At 39.3% G+C, this 15,053-nt stretch overlaps 2 protein-coding genes across 9 annotated transcripts in view; both read left to right on the forward strand.

Moving 5' to 3' along the window:
• Window positions 1-11,091, forward strand: part of LOC6506028 (calcium/calmodulin-dependent 3',5'-cyclic nucleotide phosphodiesterase 1) — an 89,832-nt gene extending 78,741 nt beyond the window's left edge. For 6 of the 8 annotated variants that reach the window (XM_032455046.1, XM_032455047.1, XM_032455048.1 and 3 more), the window contains 3 exons: window positions 5,148-5,397; window positions 6,351-7,479; window positions 8,369-11,091. In XM_032455046.1, the coding sequence (XP_032310937.1) occupies window positions 5,148-5,397; window positions 6,351-7,479; window positions 8,369-8,553 (1,564 nt within the window). In that variant the 3' untranslated portion in view covers window positions 8,554-11,091. Of the gene's footprint in view, window positions 1-1,445; window positions 2,476-5,147; window positions 5,398-6,350; window positions 7,480-8,043; window positions 8,232-8,368 lie in introns of those variants that run through there. The other 2 variants (XM_014905040.3, XM_014905039.3) reach the window with 2 other exon arrangements.
• A 1,669-nt stretch (window positions 11,092-12,760) lies between these two features.
• On the forward strand, window positions 12,761-15,024 carry LOC6506038 (cyclin-Y-like protein 1). Its single transcript, XM_001965051.4, has 2 exons — window positions 12,761-13,598; window positions 13,662-15,024. Exons 1-2 carry the CDS (start codon window positions 12,773-12,775, stop codon window positions 14,042-14,044), a joined length of 1,209 nt encoding a protein of 402 aa, XP_001965087.1. The 5' UTR covers window positions 12,761-12,772; the 3' UTR covers window positions 14,045-15,024.
• The last annotated feature ends 29 nt before the right edge of the window (window positions 15,025-15,053 follow it).

Genomic DNA, 15,053 nt, shown 5'->3' on the forward strand with positions numbered 1-15,053 from the left:
GGCCCTTTATGGGGTAATAGTGGCATCATTTTTGGCCCGAACCCAGCCATCAAATGACCCTTAAAATCAAGCAACACTCTTAAAACCTCAAAGGCGGACGAAACTTTTGGGTTAAACTTTTTCAACATTTTTCTGGCAAAAAGATTAATGAGCTACTTAACTGGTAATATTTAATATTTTATATATAAAATATTCTCAAAAGCACCAACAATTTAAGAAGCACTTTTGCAACTGCAACCTGTTGCCAACTTTAAGGAATTTAAGCCAGATTATAGCTCGCGTGCTAGCCAACTGCATATCATCAAGGAAAGCGGGAAGGAAAGTCCAAGGAATACTCATAGAGAAATCATGCAAATGTGCCAATAACTGATGCAATTTATTTCAGCAAACGCCGCAACACGCAATTTGCCGCACGCTTCCCACTGCCGCGGCCCAAACAAATGAAAATTGAATCAAAAGAAAATAAGGAAAAGCGCTCACGAAATTGAATGCAATTGGAATTGAAGTAAAATTTTCCCCAAGAGAGTGGAAATTGTGCTGGTTTTTGGGGCCAAGTTTTTATGGCGGCTTTACCTTCTACTTTAGCTACCCGAATAGCAAACCACCTTGAACCCTTCTTGCCCGGCACTCCGCCAGGCAAGTCATTAAGCAAAAGGCAAAAGCCAAGGACCCAAAAGGAAGTTACTTTCAGATACAGATACTTTTGCCAGTATCTGGATTCCAGATACTTGGAATGAATTCGTGACGTTGTCGTGTTTATCAGGCTCCAGTTATACCTTTTACTTCGTCGGGTTATTACAGCCAAAGCTGTTCGTTCCTCTTCAAGTTGACCACTACTCGTACTCGTATTGTTTTGTGGGATGCCTTTTAGCATTTGGTCTAATTGTTTTGTAGGAAATGGTAAATATCTTGCTATATAAACGAGTCCTAGTGGACGCTATCCAGCTTAGGGAATACATTTGAAGAAAAGAAGGTTTCTTATAGAGGTAGGAAATAGGTCAACGTAAAAGAGTTATTTCAAACTTATTCTAACTTTCAAAGTAGTCCATCCATATTAATAGAATTCTTCACCATCTTTTGATGATCCTGATGATTATATATTCTTTATAAAGTTGTATAATTTTGATTTTAATATCAGTCAGAATTTATGATAGGAAATATCAAATCAATTTCAAAAACACAATTGGACAAAACATCTTAAATATTTCTAAAACAAGTCTCAAGCAAGTCTTTCAGACCTGTAGTTTTTTAAAAATAAAAATATAATAAATATATTTATTTACTAGACTTTTTATATATAGCTACATAGATAAGAAAAAAGGTCATCGATTTTTAGAACATACGTTTAAGTTTTTCAGTTCTTAAGAGAACTTATAAAGTTAAAATAAATCTTTTGAAGATTCCTGTTTAAAAAATTCGTAAAAAAAAGTTTTAAAAATTCTATAAATTCTGAACTTCCATAGAACTGCCTAACTTTTCGCAGTGCCTGGGAATTTCTGGTACATAATAGTTGTGTGGTGGGCTTGGCATGACTTGGCGATGTCTTACCGCTGACATAATTGATATGGGCCACCTAGTTCAGTTTTCTCCAAGTTTTCCATTTTGCCCCCATGCTACGAGCCTGGCGTGGTAATTTTTTTGTACTCCCTCCTGCAGATGGCGTGTGCGGAGCTATGTACACGCAATCCACGCTGAGGCAGGACTCTCCAGCTAGCTCTGTCCGTGGTCCTTGCTACTAGCTCCAGGCCCGTGGTCACACGCAAACGGAGCCCGAATGGCTCCTGGCTGGCAAAATTTCGCCAACCATTTGCGCGTTTTTTTTCTCCGGGCACTCTCCGGACCAGCGGAGCCATTCAGTTTAAATTTAACTCGCGTCGGGCCAAGTACACAAAACTCGAACAACGAGCAGCGGCAAACTAAGCCAAAAAGAATTCTGCCGACAAAATACAAAAAAAAAAAAAAAAAAAGAAAATAGAAAACAAAGTGCTGCACAAATATTGGTTGTTGTCCCGTCATTAAAAGCGCATTTTGCCAGCTAATTACGAAAGTGAAGTGTGGTTGGGGGGGAAACAAAATTCGTAACCCCTCTCCGGGCCAAAGGAATTATTAAGTGGTGTCCCCCAAAAAAAAAAAAAAAAATTCCAAAAATGATGTATTAATTTCAAGTGACAAAAAGCGGGCACGACATTGCCACAAAGTCAACTTCCACTTGGATTCCATGTTGACCGCGATACCGGGCGGCACTAGTGAGGTGGACAGCGAGGTCGTATCGGGATCGGGATCAGCAGGAGTAACTGAGGAGCCATCGGGCAGCCGCTTCAGCCGGCTGACCGTCATTACCATCGTGGTCGTCGTCGCCACTCGCGCCATGAGTCGTCTGAGGCGTGAAAGTAGCCGACAAAGCGTCATCACCGTCGAGCTGATACAGTTCATAATTCAGTATCGCGCCAAGGAGACGCAGGAGAAGAAGAAAAGGTGCTGCCTCATCTATCAAGTGTCTCTTAAAAAATCTCAAATTTAAAATCAAAAACCAAACAAATCAGAAATTTAAAAAATTGTATTAAAAACAATATCCACCATGTTTTGTGTGTCTGAAATGGAGCATGCCATGCTATCCGAATGGTATTAAATACAAAATAAATATACAACAAAATAAAAGCATCAAACCGTATAAAGTAAAAGTAGAAGAATACAGAGCTCGGTGAATTATCCTGCTGCAAGATAATAATATAAACATACCAACCGCAACACTGTGTACTGGCACTTGGTAGGAACTGCACAGAAAATAAATTCACATGACAAATGCTGGCCACAGTTTATGGGGAGAGTGTTATGTAAGAATGATGATACTCGCACTGCCCCCTTTTCAGAGTATTATTCCAGTGGGAAATGGTGGTCGGTCGAAAGGATATAAAACCGGAAAAATATCACTATGCGAAAGGGTGAATATTCATAAATTGTGGCAACATATCTGTTTCCACTTGCGGCCACTCGAGCAGAATTATTTTATTTCATTCAGAGATTGCAATTTTAAAATTGAATTTGCTCAGTCATGAAGTTAAATAATATTTTTAAATAATATTTTTTAATGAATTTAATTCATAATTTAGTTAAAGGGATAACATCTTAAGATTCAAAAAGTGAAAACTTAAAAAAAAAAAACCCTTTCCAGCTTACTTCCATTTCTTCCTTCTTTGATCCCAAAAGTAGAGCAAAGTCCTGTCATTGCCCCACTTGAACCCACCGCAAATTCTGTGGTTCAGCATTAATGATGTGGTTGGCACATATGACCCGCCAAGACAGTGAGGAGGTGGCATCACCTCAAGTCAAGCCACTTATCTGAAAGCGTCGTCTCAAGGATCTCAGTCCGGAATCTTGTACAAACACTATAGTACTTGTTTGTTTATCTAATTACCCATAATTCAATCTTTCGCTAATTTGCTCCAGACAGTAAGGATTCCTAAGGACTGCCTTCCTTTTTTCCTCGAAGCCGTTTATAATAGGAAAATGGCAATAATAATAAGACGACTTTTCCAAGAATCTTTCATTTTCGTTTGAAATTGTAATCGTAGTGGAGTATGTACTTGCGTTTTGGAAAGCTTTTGTTGTTAAGGAGGAAAAAATATAACAACAATAGAAACTCAAACTTTGTCCTTTTTTTTTTTAAGAGTATTAGAAGGTATTACTTAAAATATTAGACATACAAAAATTTTTTAAAACAAATTATATAGACTAATTTTATTGTGTGACTTTTTATTCTATTATTTTTAGAATAATTTTAACCATTTACCATTTAAAAAATATTTCATTTTCTATTTAAATTTTAAAATAAATAATCGATAAATATCGATTATTTTATACGAATCAATTGGCTAGTAAATAATAAAAAATTATAATTACTATGACATTTTCTAACCAATAAAGTTTTCTATAAATATTCCACTCATTAAAGTGCCTATTTTAATTATAACCAATTTGGCACTTGAATTTAAACAATAATCGATAATAATCGACTATTTCCATATCCTTATAATTACTATCGAATATAAGAATATAATTGTTTTGACATTTTCCACTCCCCTAAAGAGTATTTTCCCATTGTTGCCATAAATTGCAACTACTTGTAGGCTATTCATCGTATTTGTAAGAAATGTGAGATGGGTCAAGCAGAATGTCGTTGCTGGGGAAACGCATTGATTGGGGCGCCGGGAAAAAGAAGGGACACTGCGCCTAATAGACCAATTAGTGAGATTTTCACTGCGTGTGCCTGTGTATGAGTATTGTGTAACAGGGATGGGTGTGATTGTCTGTGTATGAGCCAATTAGGAACTCTGAAAAGGAACGACTATCATGTTCCAGCTCTGTCATGATTGCAAGCTTTCTCTGAAAAGTTATTTTGATGCCGTCTGGCTTTCTTAGAGTTGTCTCTTCTTTGTTGGCACGATATCTTGTTTTTGATGTTCTCGTTTTAGATGTTGCACCTGATAAGCACTGGATTCCTAAGGCATGCAATTAACTAAATCCACTCCCATTAAACACAGACACACAAAACGCCAACATGCCACACGAAGCATGCTGCACTTTGCCTGTTTTTGTTAGCTTCTTGCCAAGTAGCAACTTTTTTCAAAAACACTTCCCCCATCACACGAAAGACTCCTCCAGCCCAAAACCCCCTAACTCTCCTAGCTGTTAACTAGCTAACGCAAATATATATTCTTGTATCTGTATCTATATCTATAGCTATGTAAATATCTGTTAACTTTAACCAAAACAACCTACTCTCCCCGCGCACTAATTAAACTTGTTCTATTCACAAAAACTAAACTTTGTTTTCTCCAACCTGACAAAAGAAAAACTTTCCTATTTTCCGTGCAAAATTTCTAACCCACACAAAAACTTATCGTTATATTTTTAGTTCCTTTCTATTTTAAACTATTGTTTTAAATTTGGCTTTCATTTGTCTTGAATTGTATCTTTAGCTTGTCGAACTCAAGGCAGATAACCAATTAAAAATTCGGTTTAATTTTGTACATTTCTATTGAGTATTGTTTTGGTAATTGATTAACCCAAAAAAAAATGAAATATTTACGCAAATGGACTAACGTGATTCTTTTCTTCCACACCTTCCCTGTTCACCCCATCATCAGGCGCCTGGCGGACGAGGACGATGAGCTGTCGGAGGTGCAGCCGGATGCAGTGCCGCCGGAGGTGCGCGAGTGGCTGGCCTCGACCTTCACCCGCCAGATGGCCACCAGCCGGCGCAAGAGCGATGAGAAGCCCAAATTCCGTTCGGTGGCCCACGCTATCAGAGCGGGCATCTTTGTGGACCGCATGTACCGCCGGGTCTCCAGCTCGGCCCTTACGGCCTTCCCACCCGACGTGGTCAGGTTGCTCAAGGTAAGCTTTTTTCCAAATATTACTTGGATCTGATTGCAAAGAAAACGTAAATCAATTACTCAAAAATCAATTCTAGCCCACACTGCGTATGAGTAATACACTGTCACGGAATACACTGTGCGACAAAAAAAAAAAACGAAATACACTTGGGAAACGAGATTTACCGAAAAACTGGCATCAAAATCCGAAAAACACGAATAAAAGTCGAAAACTTTAGTTTCAGGTGTAAAAATTTTGTCCTTTTTGTTCAACAAAATCGAAGATATATTTTTTTTCAAAAGCTACAACATTTAACTATTGAAAAACACCGAAAATTTTGAAATCGGTTGAAAAAAACGCGTTCAGGAATTTTTAAACGCAAAAAAGTCCCGAAAAACGGTTTTTTTTAAATAAAAAAAAATTGGAGGGTTCCAAAAATATAAAAAAAATATTTTTGAGTTCTCTTCGACCAGATTAACAACCTACACTATCTCGTTTCACAAGTGTTTTTTCACTGTCGCACCGTGATATTAATCATACGCAGTGTAGGCTTTGATTTCAATTCGTTTATAAGATATGATAGAATATATTATTAGGAGAATATTGACATTTTCAAATATTTTAGTTAATGTTTCTTGTGATTAAATGAAATTTTTAAATTAAATCTTATTGTGATTAAATGAAATTATTAAATTAATTATTATCATAACTAACTGAAAATATGTTAAGAAAAATATTCATAAAAATAATATTTTGTGTAATAAGTATTTTGAATTTTAATTTAAAATTAATTGGATTGTGTCCATTGATCCATTGATTCATTAAATATGTAATTAAATAATTAAAAAATGATCAAATATTCAACATTTTTCAATTTTAATTTTAATAAATCTTATTTTTACTGCTATAACGGAAGAGCTATACTAAAAAACTATTAAAAATAATATTTTTAAAAACCCCCTACTTCAATTTAGAATTTGGACGACTGGACTTTCGATGTATTTGCCCTGACGGAGGCGGCCAGTGGCCAGGTGGTTAAATATGTAGCTTACGAGTTATTCAACAGGTATGGATCGATTCACAAGTTCAAGATAGCGCCCGGAACCCTAGAGGCGTTTCTCTACCGTGTGGAAGAGGGCTACTGCCGGTACAGGAATCCGTATCACAACAATCTCCATGCCGTGGACGTGATGCAGACTATCCACTATTGCCTGTGCAACACCGGCCTGATGAACTGGCTGACGGACCTCGAGATCTTTGCCTCGCTGCTGGCCGCTCTGATCCACGACTATGAGCACACGGGCACCACCAACAACTTCCACGTAATGTCCGGCTCGGAGACGGCACTCTTGTACAACGACCGAGCTGTTTTGGAGAACCATCATGCCAGCGCCACTTTCCGGCTCCTGCGCGAAGACGAATACAACATCCTGTCGCACCTGTCGCGCGAGGAGTTCCGCGAAATGCGAGGGCTCATCATTGAGATGGTCCTGGGCACCGACATGACCAATCACTTCCAGCAGATGAAGGCCATGCGCCAGCTGCTAACAATGCAGGAAGTATCTATCGACAAGCAGAAGGCACTCTCGCTGGTTCTCCACTGCTGCGACATCTCCCATCCGGCCAAGCAATGGGGTGTCCATCATCGCTGGACGATGCTCCTGCTGGAGGAGTTCTTCCGCCAGGGCGATCTCGAGAAAGAACTGGGCCTGCCCTTCAGCCCGCTGTGCGATCGCAACAACACCCTGGTGGCCGAGTCGCAGATCTGCTTTATAGACTTTATTGTGGAGCCGAGCATGGGCGTACTCTCCGACATGCTCGAGTACATCCTGGCGCCGATCGCCCCAATTTCCAAAGGCAAGCCTGGTACCGTCGTGGAGCACGAGGTAGTCGGTCCTCCCGGCGCCTCTTTCGCCTCGTCTAGCGCCTCGAAAGGAAGTGATCGGAGGGACGACAAGGCCGCGACCGAGTGCTCCACTACAGGTCCGTGCATGGCCCGGAAGAGCCTCACCAGTAGCACCGCCAGCAAGTTCAGCATCCCGAAGCCCTGGCTCGCTTGCCTCACCGAGAACAAAAAGATTTGGAAGGAGCAGTCTGTCAAAGGTAATGTATCCATCTCATTAGTATTTTTGAATGGGAGGTTAAGATAGACGACGCTTATAAACTAAGTAACTTTTAATTTAACTTATAAAATAATAATCGATAACAATTGGTTGTTCTCAAGTAATTTTTGTAATTTATTGAAAAGAAATATTTTGAAATAAGTCAAAATATTAAGAAATTCCATTGCAAAATAATCAACCAAGATAAATAGTTTTTAAAAAGCTTTCTGAGGCACCAAACGGTCAAATTCAATTTTAAATTTCAAAAGGAATAAAAACATTAGATTGTATTCAAATTCCACTTCAAATCCCAAAAATATTTTTGTTACAAAAGGTACATAAAATTTTTCTGATTTAATTACTGCTTAATGGTATTAAAATGAAGGTCCTGTTTTTTGTTTATTTAAAGTGTAGGACTATTTTCATTATCATATTAATTGCCTGATGCCTTGTGCCCGCCATTCGTAGTGCCAATTACACTACTAATTGGGTTTGGGCAGTCCATTCCTTTGATCTCCAGACTGAAACCAGAAATTATTATTCATGAGTTAACCTTCTTACGCAGAGCTTATGGATCGGCGCAGAAAGAGCGGTCATTAAAAGAAATCAAGAGTTCAAGAAGCCAAGGGAAAAAGCAATCCTGAAAATATCAAACATGGCTGATAGTTGAAAGAAAAAATACTATGACTTTTGTTTAAATTTGTATTTAAATTTTTATTTAAAATAAAAATGATTACAAATGTCTTTGAAGCCTATGATTTAGGTCGAAACTATAGGGATATTTATGATTCTCCGTAAGTCCTTTGAAACAAACATTTTATATATATTTTAGTCTTAAAAATTATGCAAAATTTGGCGCTTGAAGTATAAATCAAATTATCGTATTGCAGATGCCGAGGCAAGGGCCCTGGCCACCGCAGCAGAGGAAGCTGCAGCCGCGGCTGCTGCGGCGGAAGCAGAGGAGAGCAAGCCGGCCGCGACGGAAACGGAAACTGCTGCTGACGGCAATGGCGACGGCGGTCAAGGTGAGGAGGCAGCCGGAGCAGCCGGAGAGCCGGCAGATGGCGCCACCTAAATTGCACACCTAAAAGGCGAACAAAAAATCACAGAAGGAGGAGACTTCGGAACGAAAAAGGATTAGCACAGTGAAGAAGTCCACAGATGGAGGATTTCCAAACGGATAATATTTACTAAGCTTAGAAGCAGCATAGATTATGATTAGAAAATCGCTTCAGATGCGCTCTCTATGTGAATTGTGGTAGAATTATACTTACGTACATCATCTATTTAGGCTTAGTTGTGGATCGGCAAGCGGGTCGTCATTAATATCTATATATATATATATATATGTATAAATACTGTATACTTTGTTGTTGCAAGCAAAAAAAAAAAGGGAAAACTTAGGGAAAAACTAAGGCCAAGCACAAAAACAAACGAGTAATGTTCCAGTTTTCGTAGATGTATGTAAATAGCGAAGGAGTTCAACTGAAATCTGTTGTGAATTTGTTGGTTCGTTTCGAGCATTTATACTTAGACTTGAATTGTACTTGTCTCTTATTATTATTAGTTTTAGTCAAATGTGGAATTTATAATATTGTTTTCGATAAGTTCGATGTATCCATTTTCGTTCTAATTAAATGCATATCTTTTTGTAACAGTTGCGGTTTATTATTTCATTTTATTATTTCATAAGCATTCAAATTGCTCAAATGAGAGAGTTGTTGTTACTTATTCGATGGGAAGACAGCCTCATTCGTAGCTGTCTAGATATTAAGAGTACCTAACTAATAAAATTGAAATTAAAATAGAAAAAAAAAGAAAACGAAACCAAAAATTACCTGACAACCTAGCTGTACGACTTGTATATACTCTCTTTCTATCTCTACTATCCCCACTAACCACTAACAGACTTTCCCTCAAACCAAGACGAAAGCCAAGGATTTCAAACAATTTTTTCACACTCTACAAAATGCACATAGCTACCTATACAACAAGGATATTTAATATGTATTTTTAAGGATATAATAGTCACGTCGTTTCTACAAAACATATTTATTTTTATACATACGTGAGCGTGATTCGATGGATGATGGATGGACGAACTATGGGGATGATGAGGAGGAGTGCTTGTTGGAACGCAGAATATATTGTTTACCTTTCGTTTCGGTTTTCCTTTTCTTTAACCAACTTGAAATGTTTTCAAACGTTTTTCAAAATGTCTGATAGCGGGACCATTCTTTTAAGATTTACCACTGCTCTTTACTGAATAGCATCCGGAATAGGTATGGGAAATCGAGAAAATGGTAAATGAAACACCTCCAAGACAGCGTCAAAGGGCAGTGGTAAAAGTGCTTAGCAGTAAGGTACCAAATTATCAGCTGAAATTGGGATCATAGCTTTATTAAGGTAGTCGATAAATATACGAAAACGTGGTAACCGAACATATGCCGAAGTGTATAGCGGAAGGACGTCTACTAGTAGCCACAAATAAATAAATAACAAATGGAAAAATACAAAAATAGAAACCGAGATGACACTGCTAAATAATCTACTCCTAACCACAATATCTATTATGTGAAAGTAAATATAAGCCTATGAATATGTATGTTAATGTATATCAAACTTGGACGCTCAAAGCGATACGCATATATAATATATATATCTATATATATATGGTATAAATAAAACCAAATATATCGTAACCTCTCTCATAACTCTGTACAAAGTCTTGGATAACCTAGGAGTTGGCTGCTACTAAGCAGGACTTCAGCAAAAACCAACCAAACCAAAAATTGTTATTTATCTTTGTTGAACAAAATGATGCAAACTACAGGCAAACTAATCGAACATATATGCATACATATATATGAGGTTAACGATTCAATGTTATTAGAAAAATGTAGTTTAGTAGTAACATATACACATACATAAAAACATATAGATATATATATAATTCCAGCCAATGCAAACTACATATTTCCTAACAACTTTCCGCTCAAACTTTGGGCCCCAACTTCTGACCTTGCCCTTAGCTGATGGAACAATACGGAAAAATACACACAAATGCATGAATAAAGTATATAAGTTGAAAGCAATCATTACATTTAATAATATTAACTACCCTTAATACAAAAAAAAAACAAATAAATAAACATTTTGTGTAAATAAAACTTGCACAGGATGCAAAAAAGATGTAGATTATTAGAGAAGCGCACCCCGACTAAAAGTTATATTAAATAGCCAACACAAAACCCATCCCAACCAGAACCGAAATCCTTGCATATTACTGAGATCTGTAAATATCTTTGTTTCATCTATTCACTTTTTGACCAGTTACTTATGAAATTATCGATTAAGCAAAACTTATTGTGTACTTTACTAGATTTCGCCAATCAAAGGCCTACTAATGAAGCGTTTTTTAATTTTCCTACTATGTTTAACTCAACATTTAATATGCATTAATTAACGGGCTGGTCAACAGAAAATAATACAAACAAATATTTGAGAATAAAAGGAATATGGCTGAGATGTATGCTTATTACGAAATACTTTCAAGTATATTATAATAACACCATATGACTTTTAATATACTAATAAAAATTATTAAACCTAATTGAAGACGTTTTTATAAATATTATGGGGGATATCATAAATTTCAACATTTGCTGTCTATTCAAATTTTAAATTTGTGTCTATCGGTGTTGCCGATTATTAACTGTCAGCCGATAGTATTATTGACTTTGAGCCCGATTATTGTCCCTTACAAAAGCTGCAAGTTGCTTCACCTATTATATATATTTTATAAGTATACCAAATATATTGTAATATTTGTTTAACCAGAAATAAATATTTAGTAATCGGAACTAGATTAATCGAAAGGGCGCGAAAAAAGAACTAGTAATGGTGTGACCAGATCCTCTTGAATGTCACCAGTTACATTTTTGTCCACCAGTGGCGCTGCGATCTGGCTGTTATCGATGCTGTTATACCACCTCTAGTGGCTTCCCATCACTAACTCCAAAACCGAGCAGGTAATTAAACAAAAAATTGAGAAAAACAATTAAGATGTGTGGAAAAGTGCCGAATTAAATTAGATCGATGATACCAAAGCAAAGTCAATCGTTGTGGTAAATCGTGTTTCGACCGAGGCCGAGTAGCGGTGGCTGGGAAGACAGTCGTGGGTGTTGCTCCAGACGGAGGCAGCGCTGCCAACGTCAACGCCAGCTGCGAAGCCTGCGCTACCCATTCATTCATTTTGCCGTGATTAATTTGCCGCTGTCGGCTGCGGGTCGGGCGACGGGGGACGCCGAAAACCGTTTGACAATATGATACCCTAATCTAAAAACTGGGCCATCAGTCTCCGGTTTCTGGTTCTGATTTTCTGTGATTTTCCCCCGCAATAAACAGAGTCACAAGTTTCGCGACTCGCCTGCTGCCTGCCCCGCCCCTCCCAAAGTGTGGAAAAAAAAAAAAATGAAAAGGGGAGCAGAAAGCCAAAACGACACAGGCCGGGCCAAATTAGGCAACTTGCAGCCCACTGTCGTGCTTGGGGTTAATTAATTTTTGCACAACAATCTGGCCTGGCCTGGCCGGCCTCAGAGCCAAAATGAATACGAAACGATACGAATCCGCCTATAAACAGTGCAAATAAAAGGAGTTACACGGTGGCCCAGCCTAGATAGTAAAAAAATTATTAAATCCAAACCGAATTATGGTACACCCTAGCTCTGGCTATAAAATAAACCGTAAAAATAGTATTTATTTGCAAGACGTGACTTAAATGCTAATTAATTTAATGGCCTTTTCTTTCCATCTCAAATCTTAAATATCAAATGAGTTGAATATCTTCCTTATCTTCCAACCACTTGAGAAATAGCTTCATACCCGCTCCAACCTATCTTAAAATTAATAATAATGGGCCTGGGAGATTTGCCAGATAAGATCCAAATAGAACCCGACGCTAATCGTTATCTGTATCTGTATCCGATCTGTATCTGTATCTGTTCTTTTGCAGTTAAGCAAAACGCTTGCTCGGCAGCAGCAGCAGCAGGAGCGGCAATTGGGGAGCGTTAGAAAAGCGCTAGCGCCATGCTTATAGACATAGATCCACGACGACCAAGTGCCAAAAGCGACAACAGAGCGTGAGCAACATCCAAGGACGCCAAGGAAATCAGATCGGCAGCCAGGAGGAGGAGCAGGAGTAGGTAGGAGTCGAACCGCTAGTCAGGAAAGCGAAAGCCAAACGAAAGTTGCATTTAGTTGAAACACCCCGGGCTTGAACTGAATCACCAAAAATGGGCAACAAGAACTCGTGCTGTGCCTATTCGAGCCCGCAGTCGGACCGCAAGTCCAAGGACATGCCACCCGTGTTCGAGGAGCGCCACCAGCTGAGCCATCCGCCGCACACGTCACAGCATCAGCTTGACGGCCACCACGGTTCCACGGCGGCGGTGCACTTGCATCACCACCACGGCCAGCACCAGAATCAACAGAGCGGCGATAATTTCGAGAACCAGCAGAATCTGCAACACATCTCCGAGCGTGAAGCCCTGGAGGGCGAAGAGGATCCCTCGGTGGATCCCACGGCGGCCACCATGTTCTTGGAACGGTCCAAAGTTGAGAATGGTGGCATGACACGAAAGCGTTCCCAACAGCAGATCGCCCTGCAGCAGGCTGGAAGCGGAGGCGTTGGTACAGGTGGCGGCGGTGGAGGAGGGAGCACTCCCGGTGGCAACAGTTGCGGTGGTGGCGGAGGCATGAAGAAGAGCTCCTCCTGCTCAACGATCTACTTGGATGACAGCACCGTATCACAGCCGAATCTGAAGAACACAGTCAAGTGCGTGTCACTGGCCATTTATTATCACATCAAGAACCGGCAGTCGGACCGGCGACTGGATATCTTCGATGAGAAGCTACATCCGCTGACTCATGACCCAGTGCCGGATAACTATGATACGCACAATCCAGAGCACCGTCAGATCTACAAGTTTGTACGAACACTCTTCAATGCCGCGCAGCTGACGGCCGAGTGTGCGATCATCACGCTAGTCTACCTGGAGCGGCTGCTCACCTACGCAGAGCTGGACGTGGGTCCATGCAACTGGAAGCGCATGGTGTTGGGTAAGTCTTGGGGTTGGATTGACAATAAAAGCAAGTTATTATTTTCTATTTATAACAAAATAGGAGCCATTCTGCTAGCCTCTAAAGTATGGGACGATCAAGCCGTATGGAACGTGGACTACTGCCAGATACTCAAAGACATCACTGTGGAGGACATGAACGAGCTGGAGCGTCAGTTCCTCGAGCTGCTGCAGTTCAACATAAATGTACCATCCTCGGTGTATGCCAAATACTATTTTGACCTGCGAACGCTCGCCGAAGCCAACGAGCTCAACTTCCCCACGGAGCCGCTGTCAAAGGAGCGCGCCCAGAAACTGGAGGCCATGTCGCGGGTAATGCAGGACAAGGTGACCGCCGAGGCGCTCAAGAACGGGATCAAAAAGTGGTCCTCCATGGACAACATCAGTCAGGGCGGTCCGCGACGAAGCGTGGCCATACTATCGTGATTTATATTAGCTTACTAAAAAAAAAAAAAGAAAGATACCAGATTAATCGGGGAAACTACTTACAGCAATGCGTCAAAGAAATCTGTATTCAGCATAGTCCGTAGTGCGTCCGATCGATCGTAATTTGAGAGCAGCTCTACTCTGATTCATTTCCGTTTGAACCAAACTTTGCATGAAAGTTTTTAGCCAGCGCGCACCGGAGGAGAGAAAGCTCGATCCACACCGAGAACAGAATCACACTTATATATACACAAAAAAAACGTTTTAAAACTACACACGTCGCGACGTCTCGAATTAAGGACCACTTTTTAAATATACATGCGATGAATGTATATTCTTGTAAGCGAAACTACCGATGCAGTCAAGGATTTGGATGATTTTAACAGAGATACTACAGAGCAGCGCGTAACCAATTGCCAAAACAAATTCAGAAATAGTAGAAAATTGTTTATAAAAAAAAAAAAAAAAACGAAAAAGAAGCTTAAATATTTGCAATCGTCTCAGTCCCACTCAATGCTGTGGCGTCTAATCCAATTTAATCTCAACGATTTGGCCTCGGCTGAGAAATCATTATTTACTTAGCGTTCGCGCCCAGAACATTTCCCTGTATAATTGTTACGAATTTAATTTGTTTAATTCTCCCCTTCAGTTTCTCTTAAAATTATTATATTATTTTGTGTGATTCCATTTAGTTTTATTATAAATTATGAGCGATATTCAGCTTCCCCGCTTGAGGCACACAATTTAGGGGCGCGGCCAGCGGCAAATTGATTTGTTTTTTTGTTCGGTTGATAGCCTTAGAAGTCAACAAATAATGAATTATGATAAAGAGTAAGAAAGAGCACAGCGCAATATTAACCCAAAAGATTTGTGAGTAAATTAATGTACTAGACATATAAGGATACGAATTATATGCAAAATGTATTTTATTTTGTAATTTATTTTACGATAAAGCTAAATAAAAGCAAATCAAAAGAGAATTTATGTTATTTCTACTCTTATTTGAATA

The sequence above is a fragment of the Drosophila ananassae genome, chromosome 3R (genome assembly GCF_017639315.1).
Source record: "Drosophila ananassae strain 14024-0371.13 chromosome 3R, ASM1763931v2, whole genome shotgun sequence".
NCBI classification, from domain to species: Eukaryota; Metazoa; Arthropoda; class Insecta; order Diptera; family Drosophilidae; genus Drosophila; species Drosophila ananassae.

Excerpts from the sequence above, each read along its gene's own strand:
- LOC6506038 (XM_001965051.4), top strand. The coding sequence starts at position 12,773 with ATGGGCAACAAGAACTCGTGCTGTGCCTATTCGAGCCCGCAGTCGGAC. Across the intron at positions 13,599-13,661 it reads CTGGAAGCGCATGGTGTTGG|GAGCCATTCTGCTAGCCTCT; the intron begins GTAAGTCTTGGG and ends ATAACAAAATAG.